Source organism: Hydra vulgaris, chromosome 01, assembly GCF_038396675.1.
Source record: "Hydra vulgaris chromosome 01, alternate assembly HydraT2T_AEP".
Classification (NCBI taxonomy): Eukaryota; Metazoa; Cnidaria; class Hydrozoa; order Anthoathecata; family Hydridae; genus Hydra; species Hydra vulgaris.
The window spans coordinates 61,393,325-61,413,069 of NC_088920.1; the positions used below are offsets into that span (position 1 = coordinate 61,393,325).

At 29.2% G+C, this 19,745-nt stretch overlaps 1 protein-coding gene across 1 annotated transcript in view; it reads right to left on the reverse strand.

Annotated features, from left to right (window-relative positions):
• Positions 1–8,103: 8,103 nt before the first annotated feature.
• The window catches only part of LOC100204971 (alpha-1,2-mannosyltransferase ALG9), a 28,655-nt gene continuing 17,013 nt past the window's right edge, over positions 8,104–19,745 (reverse strand). Inside the window, exons 16-18 of the mRNA XM_065788856.1 lie at positions 16,155–16,284; positions 12,634–12,764; positions 8,104–8,319 (exon numbers count right to left, since the gene is read on the reverse strand). Of these exons, the coding sequence (XP_065644928.1) occupies positions 8,178–8,319; positions 12,634–12,764; positions 16,155–16,284 (403 nt within the window). The 3' untranslated portion in view covers positions 8,104–8,177. The remainder of the gene's footprint in view (positions 8,320–12,633; positions 12,765–16,154; positions 16,285–19,745) is intronic.

Consider the following 19,745-nt stretch of genomic DNA (forward strand, 5'->3'; position numbering starts at 1 on the left):
AAAAACTGATTTGAAGTGCTCGTTAAGTCTCTTTGTGACGTGTATTCCCTCTGTTAACGTTTCACCTTTTGCATCAGATATAGCACTAATAGATACATGAACATTCTGTTGCGCCTTAGCATAAGCGTACACCCTTTTAAGATTACCTTTGTCTGATGCTAGTTGTGCTTCAAATACTCGAACACGACGTTTACATGCTTTCTGCACTTGGCTTCTTAGTTTCCTATATTCACGAATCAGTGTCACTGATATCCAAATAATCGCAGATAAGTAATTTCCCAGTTGTTTTTTTTTTTTTTTGCTTCATCATAGTTAGTACCTCCTTATTCATCTACAACGCATTACGAGTGATATGGACTTTTTTAACGGAACAATTTGCATGCTGAGTTTATCATATTTATTGCAGAAAAGTTCATAGCACTCATTAGTGTTTTTTTTTTCAAATAATTGCTTCCAGTTAGTTTCCATAATCTTTTTACCGAAATTTATATAGTCACCTTTATTAAAGTCATATTTTTTGTTTGAGAAAGTAGTCTCATTTTTAGAAAGGACGATATAATCCCAACTCAATATGCGATGACCTTGTGACGAATTACCTAACGGTTGAGAGCTAGATAAGTTAATTAATCTAGTTGAAGAGTCTGTAATAATAAAATCCAAAATGATTTTTGCTTTACCATTAGATGCTTCGAATGTCGAGAAATCAACTAATTGTTCTAGATTATGATTAGCCAAAGTAACAAGAAAAACACTTGCCGCAAAAAAACACTTGGTCACTATTTTGACCACTTAGAATTTGGATCCTGTCATTATCGTGCCATTTGATATCCGGAAAGTTGAAATCACCTGCTAGTAACATACAACTATACGCTTTTCTATCAACAGCTTGCTTAGCCAATATAATTGTTTTATTTATATCATTTATATGCGATAAAAGTGGTCTATAAACACAACCAATAGAACAATTTCGTTACCGATTTTACTTTCACACCATATTTGCTCGGAGTTGCTGTTGTTTAAGATCTCATTTAGATGCATATATTGGTGAAAAAATAGAAACTTATCCGTGAATTCTAAATATAATAAGTTTCTTAATAAAAGGTAGTTAATTGTTTCTTAAGATTTTGGGGTGTCAAGTACTAGTTTCTTATTTTAAAAAAATGTCTAGTAGGACCGGGGTTAGATGGGGCGCGGAGTTGATATGTTTCAACTTACGAACAGTTTATTAGTACTAATAAGTTATAATATTTTGATGAACTAAAATACACAATTTTGTTGTTGAATAAAATAAATTGTGGTCATTAAAATAAATTGTAGTCGTTAAAATAAATTGTGGTAAACAAAATAAATTGTGGTCGTTTAAATAAATTGTGGTCATTAAAATAAATTGTGGTCATTAAATTTTTTCTTAAGATTTTAGAGAATTACACTTGAAAACGTTTTGCGATTTTTATATTATTATCTGTCGTCTTTTAATATAAAATATAAATTTGTTTGATAAATTCTAAGCTGTATGTGAGCTTTCTTTTAATGAGCTTTGTATAAAGTTTTGTGCTTGGGGTACCTTAATTAACCCCGGTCTCCCCTACCTTAATTAAATTGTTTTAGAATGCACTGGTTCAATGTAAGTAATATTGAAAAAAGACGTAAAAGAGGCAACTTTATTTAAATGTACAAACTTGAGATTTCAGCAAAATCACGAACAGCGCTCAGCCGAAGCACCGAATATTCGGTGATACTTAGTTAATTTTGTTGTTTCAAAAAATATTTCGACCTGGTTTATTGAGGCGGATACGTTAAATAAGTCGTGGGTGTTATTGTTTTATTTGTGACTAAGCCTTGTCACTGCACGCATTACTTGTTGACTGTTACATAATGTTTTATTATAGCTATGTATAAAATCATACATTTCAAACCATTCAAAAATATTAGAAAAATAACCAGGTCAGGTATATTTTGCACTTCTGAGGTAATTTAAGAAGTTGCTATTAATAGATATAGCACAAAGAGCCCTAAACTTATTTAAAATGATATCTTCACTACAAACTGAATTTTAATGGGTTTAACATATGGCCTAAGTTTAATGGGAATGTCAATTATACGATAGCCTTTTTTATTGATGCACATTTCAAAACAAATTTCAAGGGTTAGTTAAAATACAGCAAACAAAACAACAACAAAATTTTAAAGCTCTGAGAATGATTAAGTCAGTAAAAAGTTAATGCTTCTCAGTGAAAGCTTGATACCGATGAACAGTGCCTACGTTAGGAGTCGGTGACTACCGACGGTCTCGCGCTTGAAGGGGTCCCGCAAAGACATACTAAAAAAATTATTATTTTATCTTAATTATAATGGATGATATTTTTACATATCTTATTTTGCTTTGCTGGACGAAAATATATTTAATTGTCGGTTTTATTATCGGTATTATATTACTTCAACTTTAAATAAATATCATTTTCTAAGTATCAATCTTATTTTAACTGTTTCCGATAACATAAAAACATTTTTAAATATTGTTTATTATTGTTTACCGGCTCTGAGGCGTAACTTATCGTTAACTATATATTTAACAAGGAATGTCAATATTCGATTCTAGATCTATAAAAAATACGATTGTCTCATTTATTCCATTTTTATTCGATTACAGCACGTGATACGCGTCAAATTATTAGTAAAACAATTATAAAATCTGAGAAATGAAAATGAATTCGAATTCAAATTTAAGTTTTTTTTATTATAACCTAACTAACTCAGTTTATTAGGTTATAATTTAAATATTAACTATAGTGCAATTATTTTAGCATTTAGTACAGCTATTGCTTATAACCACAATCTGTTATAAAAACAATAACGAAGTGAATTTTACAAACTGTTATAAGTAAAATTTAACTCTTTATTTAATTAATTACACGTATATTTAAAAAGTTAGTTATAAATGTTCTGCTTCTTTTATTACTATCTTGACCTAAAATTAATACCATAAAAAAATAATTAAATCAAAACTGAAAATTCATGCAAGTACCTAACTAAAATTTTTTTCATTAGTCCAAACATAAGTCTAAAATCATGTCTGGAAAACAAACTAGAGACAGAGATATAGGAAGAACATGGGAATCTGGTGCATCAAAAAGAAAAAGAAAGAATGAAACAGAGAAATAAAACCAAGCTATGAGTTCCAGTATGATTAAATTTCTTAAGAAACCACTTTTTTCTGCTCCAGAGACAGAGTCTTGGTCCTTCTTACTATTATTTTCTTCTTACTAGATAAAAGATTCAGCGAGGCCAAAAGCCGAAGAGTTCGTCTTTTTTAATTTGTGTTTGTTCGTGTAATTATTGTTATTAATTCATATCATAATTAACAATAAAACTTATATGCTCCTCTTAAATTTTTCAGTTTAAATTTTTAAACTTATAATGAAACCTAATATTTATATATTAAGATCAAATAAGTATGAATACCTATATCAAAATTAAGTGTAAAATAAATATGTTAACAATAATTAACAATAACAGCTCTGACTTGGGTTTATAACTTTCAATAAAATATATTGCTCAATAAAAATTCAAGCCCGGAGATTCGGCAAAATCAAGGTTTTTTTTATTAGTTTTTTTTTTTTTTTTTTAAATAAAGGGACCTCGCAAAGCTAATTTCGCCGACGTCCACGATTTGCCATGCGCCACCGCTGCCGATGAACCACCACCAATGCCTAATAGCACCGGTGATGATTATCTCCACCTAATAAGAAAAAGTTATATTAATAAAAACGATCAAACCAATCTCTACAAAAAGTATGCACACGTATAAAGATGTGGAAAAGAAAAGTCCGATTGCTAATAAAAATAGTTTTACATAAAACTGTTCGCTTAAATTCGACAACAAACCATTACAAGTTTTAGTCAGCAAGCGCGAAAGGTTATACTAACTCGAAAGGTTATACTAATCTTGCTAAAATTTTCTTATTATTTGCCAGTGGCAGTGTACAATGTGAAGGGCCGTTTTTAAAAGTATGTATAATTTATGAGGAATTTGCAATCATTTGTTATCATCAAACAATGAAAATATTTTTATCTTACCTACCACCTTAGATTTTAAGTATCAAATACGCCTATTAATTGAAAAAAAAAAAATAGTTATATGTAATGCGTTTTTACACATTTTTTCTTTATAATCTAGTATTTGGTATTCGGCCGAATAGTTTGCAATATTCGACTGAATACCGAAAAGTAAAAATACCGAATAGTTAAAAAAGCTTTGGAAAAGCTTGAAGCTATTCAAAACTCGGATTGATAAACATCTAGAGCTATATGATTTGTAATTTATAATTTAATTTATTTTGCTAGAAAAACTAAACAATGTTTATGCTGTCTAAGTGAAATTAGTTACTATTGATTTCACTCGTAGTTTTCGAACTACTACAGCTTTCTATTATATGATGTTATATCATTAAAATATTGAAATAATAAAATAATAAAAATCTTGGTATGTTAAAATGTAGTTCATTTAAAACATAAATATTTTAAAAGTTATCTAAATACGTAACATTAGCAAAAAGTTAAATATATAACATCAGCAAAAAAAATAACAACTGAATATTAAGTATTTTTTTTTCTAATATTATAAACAACAGAGTTGCCACTTAACCTGGAAAACCAGGAAATAGCATCCCAAGCAAAACCTAGAAAACTCATTATATTAAATTATATATTTTTTTAAATTTTATAAAGTTCAGGGAAAACTCAGTGAAACGTTTTTTTTTTGTAAATTTTGAACAATAATTTTTTTTAAAGAATGGTCTGTCGATGCGTGTAGTAATAGATTTTCAAGGTGCATCTGTTGCAGTAAAACGTTTAGTTTGTCAAATATAAAAGTTCTATTTGAATTAGAAAAATATTTATCTCATAGATAAACTGGAAAAGTAAGGGAATTTAAAACGCTAAATTCAGAGGAAAACGTTCTTTACTTAATTTTTTTAAATTATAGTGGCAACCCTGAACTGAGTTGTGCCGATGGCTGAAGTGTAATTTGTTTATCTTATATTTGTATATTTTGGAAACAAATATTAATTATCTTATAATACTACTAACATTTATATTTGTGTTATGTAAAAGCTAGTTTATTATTAAACTTTATGTATTTTATAATTTAATGCTATGTTTCAACTAACCCCATTATCTGTTCAAACTAGCCCCGAAGGCAGGGTTTGTTGGAACACGTTTTTCAGCACTTTAATCAAAGATATATTAAAAACTACATAATTTAATCGTTATTAGTGAATATTGTGGGCTTTAGTAAGTAGTATTCAGGAAAAAAAATCAAAAACTATTTGTATTTCGGGCACAAGTTCACAAATAAAAAAAAAGCGTTCCAACTAACCCGATCTCCCCTATGTGCAGCTCATAATACTCTCTATATAGAAAATATATGGCATAGAAAATATTTAACTCATTTTTAAAAAAATAGAGTTAAGGCAAGTTATCTGGTGCATATATTACATAATTTTACTTTAGTAGTTAAAAGTTTTCTATCGTTTAGAAAAAATGAGCTTTTTCAATTTTAAAAACAGTAATTTTGAAAAAATTGTACAAGATTTAGATTTTTTTGTTCTGTCGTTGAATTTCTCATATTTATTTGGGGAAGGAAGTGCAGCAACAGTTTATAAATCAATCTTAAAAAAAAAAAGTTGCGGCAATAAAAGTTTTCAAAATGCAATTTACAAAAAACAAGTTTAGACTGTAGCAGAACAACTACGAATATTAAAACACAAAAAACATTGTCGAATTTGACGGCAACAATCAGCTTTTTGTTTTGAGATTTGCAGCTTAAAAATTTATAATATGAATCTTTACTCCTTGCGAAGTTTGTTGAGCTTATTTAACGAAAAAAACCTTTGCGAACTTTTGTCAACGGGTACCCGGGCAACCGGGTACCCTTTGACAGCCTTAGTTATAATATGAACCAAAGTTAGATAAAGCGCTATGTAAAGGGGTGCGCTATCTACATTCGTTTTAAAGCATAATTTGTTAAATAACAACTGCTTCCAACGCGCATTTTGTGTTAAAAAATTTTTATTTTTAAAATTTATAAAATAACATTTTTGGAAAAGTGCGGTAACGTAACGGAACGTCACGTTATGTCACGGTATTAAACAAAAAAAACTGGCGCGGTTTGATCTTGGTAGGTGCGGTTTCCCAATCGGGAAATGAACCGGGACGTGCGGTTTCAACCGTTACGGCACCAACCTCGTCCCGATTGAACCAAGACGTTACCGCACTTAAAAAATTTTTTTCCCGATTCATTTTGGGAATAACGTTCCGGGACGCTGAAGCTTACTCTGAACAGCAAACCGGTAAAATGCGAACTTTTTTGCGAATTTGACATTGACAAGACATTGTATTTTAATGACCACTACAGTTATGATATTTAAAAAAAATGTTTGCTCATCAATTTTTTTATTTAAATTAAAAATAATGGAATTTGATATATTTTATTTAATTTAGGTTGTATTTCTTTTAATTTAAATATAACTTCTGCTTCTGCTTTACGTCCATTAAATATATAGCAAAATAAACAATTTAACGGGAAATAAAAAAAGTTACGTCATTTTACAACCAATAGTTCGCAAAAAAGTTCGCATTTGATTCGCGGTTCGCATTTTACCGACTTCCTTTTAATACACTGAGTTTTTTTATGTATATCTGAATGTAATTCTTACAAAGATCTTCAAGTCATATAAAAAGTATCCGCACGTTTGGATTGGAGCAGGTTTTAATTTTGCCAAAATTAAAACTTTCTGTCCATTTTAACGAAAAAACTGAACTACTCATAGTTGCACCTCAACGGAAATTATTATTTTTTTTTTGTTGCCTTTTTTCAGGATTAAAAACGTTCAATAAGTCTAATATTTTAAATGGATGATAGATTTCAGTAAATAGAATGCGGAAATATAATTAACTTAAGATTTTAATTTTTACGACTCGGCGCGTTTTGCATATAGGCAAAATGTTTTGAATAATAGATAATATATTTTTATATATAATCTAAAAACGATCCCAATAAAAAAATATTTAATGACAAATGTTGTAAAGTGGAAACTTTCAAAACCTAACTAAAAGTCATGTAAAGCCGATTTCACGGTCATACATATAAAGATAAAAAATAATAAAAACTAAAGTTGACAAATAGAGAATTTTCCTTTGGAATCGTCCATAAATTGCGCAACGCGAAATCTAAATAATAAACAAAACAAAAAAATTCAAAAATTTTTTCTCACTGTCTCTAACTTAATCAAAAATCGAAGCAGTTTAAGTTAGATGAAAATCACCACGCAAAAGAGCAAATGAACTCCTACATCTATTCTTTAAACAAATGTAGCGTTGCGTAAATTATAGACGACCCCTTTAGAATGTAATTAACTCTTCATTATTTCATTTTTCAACAAGATTTTTTCTTTCAAAAACATGACGGTGGTAGAAATCTGTTTCTGGCAAGCCGTAAATGTCGTAAACAGATTCTGGTTCAGGAAAGTCGAATGATAGCAGACAAAAGTTTTTGGGCAAAATTAAAACCTGATCCAAACCAAGCGTGCGGATACTTTTTAATGACTTGTAGATTTTTGTAAGAATTACTAATAATTTTCATTTGAATAAGTATACGGATTGGGGGCTGCTGAACTCTCCCCAAGAGTATCCAAAGTTACGTTACTACATCAGGGATCAATATCTTTCTGCCTACTCTAAAACTCTGATTGACCAATGCAATAAAAGTAACTAAATGTACAACGAGTAATTTAAATAATAATTTGGATAATAATCTGGTCCTAAAATTGTACATCGTCTAATTTTGGTAGTGTAAATAGCTAAAACCATAATGCTTAATTTTAAAAATTTTAAAAAAAATTCAGAATTTATCGACTGATAAAGAACTGAAAATAATCTATTTGAGTATGAGAAAAATAGTTTTAAGGAATTAATAAAAAAGGAGAAAACAGAAAGCAGTTACGATAAAGAATATAAAAATAAAGGAAACAGTTAGATCAACTAGCTGAACAACAAAAATAAAAAATTGAAGATGAACATACCATAAAAAAGAAAACAATACTATTTATTATATAATTAAAGTTTATTTAAAAATTTCTAGTTCTTTTTTAAACTCAATTGACAATAAAAAAATTATTTTAAAAGTCTACAGTTTCTTCATCTTTCTGTCTTTTGAATAACCTTCGATTACGTTTTGCTTTAAGTAGATTATAGTCTATGAAAGTTGTGTATTTTGAAGATAAGAAAGGTACGTAAAATGCTCGAAATATAGATGACGAGCTAAAAACATATTAAAATATTCATATACCAAACTTAAAATAGTATTTACAGCCGATTTCAACAAATAATTTTGTTGAAATCAACTATATCTAACAACTTTCTTTAAAGTAGCTGGAAATTTACTGGAAAAAACAATAAACACAGAAATGGCTAACTTGATTTTGTAAATAAATAAAATTTATCAAACATCTAGTTATCAAAATAATAAAAAAAAATATCATGAACAATTTATTTTTATTGCAAAAGGTTTACCCATCCCTTCAAGAGCGAGATTTTAAACCATTCCAAAAGAATGCTCAGTTATTCTTGAAATCTCTCTATATATAACTAATCACTGTTTTTAAGTTGTTGAATTACTATGAGCTCAGCTGAGATACGATGTGATTTTTAACAAGAATATACTTTAAAAGTTTAAAACTAAATATACATAAAACACCCATTGAACATGTTTTGTTTCAAAATATACAGTATAACATTACTCAGCAGCGTATGAAGATCATAGCAGTTGAAAGGGTTACTGAAGCAGTGTGGATTGGGGATTTGAAGAATGGGGCGGCAGCAACCCTCCTTTTGATAAAATATGGAGATTATGTTGTCATCCCCTCCATCCCCTTTTCCTACTTATGTGGTGTTACTGATAACCAATGTGTCTAGTTAAACCTGATGTGAATGAAATGAATTTTTCTAAATGTTTAGGTCATGTATTTATTATTTTAAGTGTATATATCTAATATTCTGTGAAGCAATAAAACTGGATAAAAAATTACGCACACAAATTAATAAAAGACTTCACTATTAAATAATACACCCACAAATAATTCCACTTACAAGTAACATACCTAACGTATTTATGTAACTTTGCTTACAAGTAATACAATTTTGCTTTTTAATCTAATATTTTTTATCTAAAGCAGAAGTTTATAAAAATATAAAAGTACAAAAAGAAAAACCTTGATTACCAACCACACAGCCATTATTTATTCAGACATTATTTATTGATCATCTCTAAAGATTGGGCGGTAATCTTTAGGAATGATCAATAAATAATGCCTGAAGCATGTCTCTTACGTAATATTCTAAAAAACTTAACTCCCCCTCCACAAAAAAAAGAAATGATGCCCACCAAAGCGCTTTGGTTCTTTACTTTTCTCAACCATGGACCCATGAAGTATAAGAAAAAGGATGATGCTTTAAAATTTGTAATATTGAAGATAGAATTATTTCGGAAGCATTCCTTTTTGACACAGCACATAACGATACCGTTTTTATTTTACCGTATTTATTTTAGGACAAGAAAGACGTAAGACTATAAAGTGACAACTTGTAGATGTGCGGATTCTCAGAAAATCGAAAATGTTGCAAAAACATTTTCGATTTTCTGAGAGTAAGTAGTCTCATGGGACACATTTTGCAAAAATAACAAAGAAATTTAAATTGAAATATTGAAAAAAAAATCAAGTGGTCTGTAATAGAAGAAGATAAGGCAACTATAATCTTAAACAAAGATAATATAGAAACACCTATAAAAAACTTGATAAACATATAAATTCTGATTCAAGCGATTCAGATGTTTGATTCTTGAGTTGCTAATGTTGATCCTGATTTTATTTTCTTACAATTCTTTGTGATTTGAACTAAACATTCTTTTATATGCCTAAAAGATTTTTCAGTGGAGCTCAACTTCACTTTTATATCCTGAGTTACTAGCTGTTGTGTCTTTCCACTATCGCATATTAAATTTTAAAGATGACTTTAGGTTGTGTGGGTTTTTCATTTTCTTTCTATTTTGATTGTTAGATCTAATATTTAAATAGATGATAGATTTCAGTATATAAAATTAAAAAAAAAACCTTTTTATTTCATATATTATAAATGACATTTATGTTGATGAATTATGTTAAACAGCCTGTGTTAAAAGTTAGCCAAACTGAACTTATGAAACATTTATATTAAAATTATAAATTAATATATATGTGGCATATAACACTTTGAGTGAACATAATTTAATTTTTTATTTTACAAAGTTTAATAGCATCAAAATATTTGAAAGAAAACTTTTATGGTTAAACTAAAAATTTAAAAATAATTTATAAAGACAAAGTGGAACTGTTTCCAAGCAACGAACAACTGCTTCACAAAACCTTAGCGAGTAGTTTAGTGAATGGGTTTTTTAATTTTAATTATGTCCTAGCTAACCTCTGACATGGTGCTGGTTCACCTGCAAGTCATTATGTATTTATGAATGTTTGTGTTCTGTTTAAATCTCTGGCATGGTGTTCAATTGTCCCTAAGTTCTTATGCACATGTTTGTATTCTGTTTGAACTTTTGGCATGGTGTTCAGTTGCATGTAAGTTCCTGTCTGTTTATTTGATTAAATGTTTTATTCACTTAAATAGTTATTAACAAATAAATCTTATGTAATCTATACAACGTAAAATTTTATCTATATATAACTTACTAAACTTCATATAATTTACTAATAAAATCTCAAACCTCATAGTAGATATATTATATTAGATTTTATAAAGCAAAATCAATAATTATTGTTTTTTATGCAAAGCTATTTTAGCAAGATGTCTGCGAAAACGGATTGTTTATTTGTTTAAAAGCTTTTCTAACATAAAAACATTTGACTAGAAAGTTTTCTAACACAAAAACATCTGATTAGAAAAGATGAAAGTTAATTCTTTTAGTCCACATTTGAAATTCATTTTTATTCAAACACACATAACACACACAAACACACATGGAAACATACATAAACTTAAATGTACTCAAAACATCTGACAAACCATGATTGACCATAGCTTGTCAGATGTCAACGAAATAATATAAGCATTAATAGGTATAGCATGCAATCAGACGCCATTCCTAACCTAACCTGCTACCACCGCACTATTTACTACTACATCAGGGCTGACTGGCATTCATTTTATGATTTTCTTTACAATGGTCTTTGGACTATCTCTCAGCTTAAAATTGCATCTCTTATAATTTCCTGGATACAGGCAGATGAGAGCTTTTATAAATTCTCGTCAGTTTTAAATCGAGTCTCACTCTAGCCCATGGCTATTTCTAATAGTAATTCTTCTTTTTATTGCTTCCACAAGAGCAAGTCTCTGGAAAACCTTTTTTATTGAAAAAAATTGTTGCAAAAAGGTATTATCTGAAAGTTTATCATTCTCAAACTACTAAATCTTTTTTTTTATTAATTTTTTTCAGAAAATAAATTCAAGAAATTTTTGACAAATCTTTAAAAATTTCATTAACAAAGACAAAATTTCTTTAAACAAAAATAAGTTTTAACAAGTTAAAGTTTCAAAACATAAACATAGTTCTTATCTTATTTTCTCTCCAAAGAATAAAGTAGAACCATTTTCAAAGAATCTTTTTTCTTATCTCATTATAACAGAAAGGTTCTATCGTGCAATAAATGGGGGACACGATGCAAAGGCTACTGACATCATTGGTCCTGTATTGTTACTTACCTATATTAACAATCACCCCAACCGCAATTTTAAATTTGATCTTTTCTGTGACAGCTTTACCCTAAACAAAACTCAGTTATTCGTTGCTAATAATTAAGTCAATTTTGTTGATATTCCTATATTGATGAATAACAACACTTTTACTAAGCACTCTAATATATCTGGGATTATTCTTTAATACTGTTTGCTCATATAAATTATACACTCAATCCATTAGAAATTTTGGCAAGGTTGCTCGTATTTTGTACAAGGTCTAAAAACTTATTACAAATGTTGTTGGGCCTCCTCTGGCTGCTGTACTAGCCATTGTGAGCCTCAAGCTCATGTTTAATGTGGTAGCGAACTTGATTTGTAAGCAAGAAATTCCAAGTTTCATCCTCAACATGGCCCTGGTACTACTGCCCTCAGCATGTTTCTCTGCAAAGCAACCTTGTTTATCAAAATTCATGTTCATCTTGTATTTTGTAGGTAAAGGGTTGAGAGAGGTTTGTAACAACAATTTAAAAAATAGTAGTAAACCCTCCTTGATTGTAGATGCTCCTCTCCCTTAGCTCCTTTTAAAAAAAATCTTTTCCAATTTTCTAGACTCATACAATTAACAGTTTTTCAAGTCTTGTGTCCAGCTTTCTAGCTCTTGTACCCAGCCTTCTAGCTCTTGTGTCCAGCCTTCTAGCTCTTGTGTCCAGCCTTTTAGCTATTTAACTTTTATTTTCAGTTTACAACTTAATTTGTTGATTGCTGATTGGAAATGTAGTATATATATATTTATTTAATTGAGAAATATATATATATTATCTTTAAATTTTTAGATGGAAAAACACTTACTTAGATGCATAGAGAAACTTTTTGGAATGTAAAATATGCCACTTCTTCTTCATTTGCGAAAAGTTTAACTCGTATTGACTATCTGTTTGTAAATTCACATCAACCAGAAAATCACAATCCTCAATGTTACTCTGAAAACAAACAATAAAAAAATCAATTAAAATTGTTATAAAATAAAAAAACAATTATTATGTGCTAGACAAAAATTGTAAACATTTTTTCCAAGCTGTCTAGACCATATTTAAATTTTTTTCACTACTAAACTTAAAGTTTTATGATACTCATACTAATTCATAGTAAAATAACATCAAATTTTAGGAAAATGGTAATAAGCTTTAAATAAATTTAAAGGATATTTGAAGCCAAATAAACAGATAAGAATATTTATTCAGCACCTCAGAGGAAATATTATATTCAGCACTTCAGAGGAGATATATTATATTCAGCACCTCAGAAGAGATATATTATTATATTATATTCAGCACCTCAGAGGAGATATATTATTTTCAGCACCTCAGAGGAGATATATTATATTCAGCACCTCAGAGGAGATATATTATATTGGATTTTATCCAATATAATATATCTCCTAAAATTGGTAGGAATGTTTAATAATAAGTTGCGAGATTGCTGGAAAAGGTTGAGCTTGTTTGCAAGCTAATTGGTGTTAATGATCAAGTGTGGTTCCTCTAGGTCTAACAAATGATTCATTTGCAGTCTATGAGTAAGGAGAAATTGACGTAGAGAACTTTGACAGAAAAAAGGAGAAATTGTCAAATGCATTTGCAATTGACACATTTACAGTCTTTAACCAAATTGTTACAAGGAGGAGAGGCATTCAGCTTTTATTTGGGGGAACTGTACAGATTATCTACACTAATTTGGTAGGCTACCAGACAGACCAATCATGTCTATATTTGTTTCTGGGCTCTCTGAAGAAGTTCAAATTATGCAGAGATCAGGTTCTTGTATAGATAATCTTACAACCATGCAAATTCTTGCACAGGCAAGAGCAGTTAGCATTCAGAGGAACATGGTAAAAAAAATAAATTTGCTACTACAGCAATTGAATCAAATACAACCTACATGCTACAAGTGTAAACGTTTTACAAGTTTAAACAAACGTAAACCATTAAAAAATTAAATGTTTTTTTGAGCATAATTGATCACAAAAAGACTTTTTGTATTTCAAAATCATCTACAAAGGAACAATAACAGAACCAAATCCGATAGAAAATGTAAGACAAGAGAAGTGGTATGTTACTTGTATCAAGAATATCAGTGTATCAGTGACATAACAAGAATGTGTCTAAAAAACAATGCGAGTAACAAAAAGAATTTTTAACCTCAGTAATATCATTATCTAGCATATGCTTGGAAATCTTCATGTTGTGATAATTGAATTAAGTTGTATCTGTTGGATTATTTATAAAAAATGTTAAATGAAAATAGCAACTACAAAAAAATTTAGTATTGTAACTGTGACAACAATATGAAGGTTTTAGTCAAACACGAATTTCTACCTAATCGGAATACAGTATGAGTGGAAGCACTTGTAGTCTACGTCAAACCACTGGGTATTTTTTTAAATAAGTATGAATGGAAGAGTGGCTCTTGAAGAAGTCTTAATTTCTGCACCTGATACTTGTTTTATAAAAAAAAAAAAACTAAACATACTTATTTGGTCTAAGAAACAATAATAATAATACGGCAAAAGATGCCAGAGCTATAAAAATAATAGCTCAAGGTTTCACAACTTTGTTTGAGAAAGAGAATCAAGAATGGGTAACTTAGAAATAGAGTAGCAACTCTCAACCTAGTGGATAAGATTGCTTAATACATTATTGCAATTAATATAAAACATGATTATGAAAAAAGAAAAAGAAAGAAAAATAAATTAAAAAAAAGATGAATAGAGAAAAATTTATGAATAGATAGAGAATGGATAAAGAAAATGATGGATAGATAAAGTGGCTGTAAACGTGAACAAAGCAAAAAAAAAAAAAAAAAAAAATTGAATAATCAAAAATCCAATAAACAGTTCATTTCCAGTTATGGCAGTGGTGCAGCAAAAAAGTATAAATGGAAAATTGTAGCAAACCACTTTTTGGCAGAATGCTTTTGATCAATTGTATATAGGCATATCTTATCTCGAGATTTAACAAAACCGCTTGAGAGACAAAAAGGTGGCTAAATACATCTAATACTCCGAAGAAGAAGGGTCAATTTCAAAATGTTAAATCACCACACAATAAGTTCAAAGAAAAACAGCAAAAAAAAAAAAAAATTTTTAGAAATAAAACCATTAAACCAGAAAATATTAAGAATTGCAATCAGCTGGAAAATTAAAAACCTAATTATAAATTTAAAACTATAAGTTTTAAATTTAATAACTTAAAAAATTTTTATGTTTTTTTTAAAAATCTTAATAAATAATTTGTTTTGGTTTAATTTACTGAAAACACTTGATGGTTTTTTTATTTCAAAAAATTTTTTTATTTATGGAAATTAATTTTATCAACAACAAAAAAAAGAAGACTAATCAAAACTTTATGATAAAAAAATTAAAAATGGAAAACTGATTGCAGCAAACCACTTTTTGGCAGAAAAATATGAAACCAAAGAATTCTAAAAGCACTGATTTTAGTAGGAAAAAATAAGTCAAACAAAATATGAGTAAGTCAGACAAAATATGCCCCATGAGATAGAGGCTTGAAAGCTAAAGCTGGTCCAACTCTCTTTTCTTCGGACCTTGTCTAGAAGAAAGGGGATCATTAAAAAAACCAGCCCTTGGCTGCCTGTTTTAAAAAACCATTAAGAGACGACTCTTAAATAAGACTGTAATGTTTAATTTTATCATTTAGAGAAAAGATTGTCAGGAAGATAATTGATTTGAATGAAAAGCAACAATGAGAAGCAACAGGATCTTGTTCCCTACAAATATGGTACAAAGATGGGTATGGTTGATATATATTAGATAAATTGATGGTTGATATATAGATGGTTGATGGAATCATGTGGTAACCCAGAGATTACTGGAAATAAAAGTGTTGTCTATTAAGTTGAACTCAATACTGTAATTAGAAAGAAATAATTCAATAATTCTAAATATTTCACCAGATACATCAAACATATTTTCACCATACACACCTTTGATATACTAAGAACAATAGTCTTTTTCCTCACTACTTTCATCGAATGTATGATAAAACACGTTCTGTTATTAAGGTTAACAAATCAGCAATACAACAAAAGGATTGAAATGTGTATAGTTGACAGAGAGTAAGGTTTTGGACTCAAAATGAAATATTAAAAGATATTTGATTGAAGACTAAACAAAAAATTAATAAAAATAATACAAATAAAAAAAAATACAATACATAATTCTTAGAATTTTTATAGCTTATACCACTTTTATATAGCTTATACACTTTTATAAGATAACATGACAACCATATTAACAGAAATGTCAACTACATTAAGAATTAAAAACAATTAAAATGTTGTGAAAAACAACTTACATATGCTGAGGGCTCCTCAATGTTTTTACTGTTCATATTTTTAGGTACTACCATTGTTCCATCAGCTCCTACTGCAAATGGTTGAGGAAGTTGTCCAGTAAACTCTGACTTGATGAACAGATAATTCCAGCTAAAAATACTTACCTTTTATTTGTTTATTTATTTTAAAAACGAAAAGATTAAAAAAAAAAAAAAATTCACAACAAATACTATAAGTGAATAAAAATCATGTTACTTTTATATAAACAAAGGTAATTTTATCATGTTTAATTAAAATATCTTTATCTAAGATCTCCATTAACTTGTTATATAATATACTTATCTAATACAGATATATCTTGAAACATATCCATTAATTTGTTATACAATATGCTTATCAATCCAGTACAAATACATTTAAAAAAACACGACTGGTTCATTCCATGTTTAATCAGCAGATAAAAAATGACACCTCGTGTTTTGACTTTTTCTTGTTATTTTAAAGGGATTTCTAGTTATTTATATGTTATCAAAACTAGGAAAATCCTCCGTCTCCTAACAATTTTTGAGGTATTCAGTTTTCAATTTACTTATTTATATTGACTGTCATTAAATTGTAATATGAACAAAATGAGGTTTCAACCTGAAGTTTGGCACATAGACAATTTTTTAAATAGCAATTTTTTCGAAGTACCATAACCACATAAAAACTGAATGTTAAAGGTATATTTTGGGGATTTTTTGGCGGTCAAAATGGTGTATAATTTACTTATTTATGACATTTTAAGTAGTAAAAAGTTAATTTAAATGTCTTTATGAGGTCAATAGAAAATTGATACATTAACTCAAATTTTTAACACCCTCTTCCCTTCCTAACCTGAGCCCACCCCAGAACCTGGGATGGATTCAAGGTTAGGAGGGGAAGAGGGGTTGACTTTTAACTCAAAAGACAAGTGGCCAGGAAAATTTTTTGGAAGCAAATGGGTGAAAGATGTGATATTTTTGTGAAGTTTTTGTTCCTATATATATAAACTAGATAAAGATTTAATGAATAAATAAATGTATTTATTAAATCTAACTTTTATGACTATAAACAAGTCATAAATATAAACAACATTACTTTAGTAATTTATTTATTATATATATATATATATATATATATATATATATATATATATATATATATATATATATATATATATATATATATATATATATATATATATATATATATATATATATATATATATATATATATATATATATATATATATATATATATATATATATATATATATATATATATAAGTTAGTAAAAAACACTTTTCTAACTTTTTTCTTTAACTTGAAGTTTCGCCATTGCTGGATCATCAGGAAGATTAGAACTCTTCCTGATGATCCAGCAATGGTGAAACTTCAAGTTGAAGAAAAAAGTTAGATAAGTGTTTTTCACTAATTTATTATTGCTCTGTTCTTTAAGAACATTGAGCACTCTATTTGTAAAATACACTAACATAATTTACACACACACACAGATATATATATATATATATATATATATATATATATATATATATATATATATATAAATACATTTATTTATACAGTGGATAAATATTAGGGTCCGTAAAATGTGCATATTTTGTCTGCGCAGATAAAATATCTGCATATCTGCGCAGACGTCGGCGCCGACGTCTGCGCAGACACTTTAATGGAAACAAAAAATTTAAATTATCTGAATCAAATGTCGAAATTATTTTTGCATAATTTAATTATGCAAAAATAATTTCAGACATTTGGAAAAACTCGTAAAAAGTAGATAATTATGATAATCATCTACTTTTTACGAGTTTTTCATCCCTTATCTGCTTCTTTTTGGTTCGAGCTACATATAATCAATCGATATAAACTTTTGTTTCTTACTACAATTTAAAGTGATTTAGAATCAAGAAATCATGTATTTTCGTCATTCAAAATGTTTACAATGGAAAACATCAAAATTTGGAACTATTTGACAAATTTTGATCGAGAGAAGCGTTCTGACACTTGTTTAGCAAGTAACAAAACTGTTCAATGGTTGAAGGAACGTCTTGCAGCGCATAAAAGATCAACATGTCCAAACGCCAGTGTCGAGGAAAAAAGATTGTTTTCTAAGCGTAATTATGAATCGTCGCATCTAATCAATGATTCTCAGCAACTTCCGCCTACGTCTGATTCACCGACACAGCGTGTACATCCACCAATTAATGAAGAGCTCAAAAATGATATCGAAACGAAGTTTGCTAATTTCTTTTATTGTACGGGTATATCATTTTGTTTAGTCAAATCGGAGGCCTTTAAGAATTTCGTTAAGTCGCTCAGTCTATCGTACGCATCTGTCATCCCGAATGCTAATAAAAAAGCCTTATCAAGATCTCTGCTCGACAAACAATACACAAAATGTTCTACTTCTGTAAATGAAATTTTGAATTCTGAAACAAACTTAACACTGATGTCTGACGGCTGGACGAACATAAGAGACGATCACATAGTGTATTAAAGCGCCCGATCAGAAGCCTTTTTTTTACAGCTCGATAAATACATCCGGAATCTTTCAAAATCCATCTGCAGTTGCTGCGGCAATCTTACAAGTTATTGAGAAGATTGGCTCACAAAAATTTACCAGTTTCATAAGCGACAACGCTCCTGTTATGAAATCAGCGTGGAGGATCATCGAGGACAAATAACCACACATCTCGGCTAGCGGATGCGGAGCTTATGGAGTCAACTTGCTTGTGAAGGACATAGTTTCTACAACTGAGGCCACAAAAACAGTCAAAGATGCAGAGAAAATCATCAAATATGTGAAAAATCATCACATTGTGAAAGCAAAGTGTGATGAAAGATGAATTGCAGCAAATATTTTTTTAAATTGTCCATGCCTGTATCTACAAGATGGTTTAGTTATTATAAATCAATGAGCAGTCTCCAGCTATCAAAATACGATCTTATTAAGTTGGTAGATGAAGAAAGTATATTACTGAAGGAAATTCAATCAAAGAATACATCTGCTGATGTTATGGCGTTGATAAAATCTAACCCATCTGGGACCGTCTCTCTAAGCTTGTCAAAAGCATTGAATTTCCTTCCAATGTGATCGGAAAGCTAGAAAGTGATGAAGCTCCATTGTCTCTCGTGTATGATTACTTTGGTCATAATTCATATATGGACGATAAAGACTCGATTTTCTCTTTACACCAGGTATTGGAATTGCTTTCATATTAACGCCCAAACGCAGAAGGTTGAATTCGCCAAAAAGATCAAACCTGAAATTGCTACACTGCTGAGGATGCTTTTATAGGAGAAATGGCTGCGCTGCATGAGAGAAGAAAGGAAACAATATTCAAGATAAACGCGCAAAATTATTGGAACATTATCGGTCGCGATAAATATCCTGCTCTTTACGAAATTGCTAAGCCTATTAAAGAAATGATCTGCTCATCGGCAAAAACAGAAAGAGCTTGGTCGACCTTTCGATTTATTCACTTGCGACTAAGAAAACGTCTTACGGATGAGAGAGTTGAAAAGCTGGTATTTTTGTATACTAATAGCGTGCTGACGGACACAAATGAT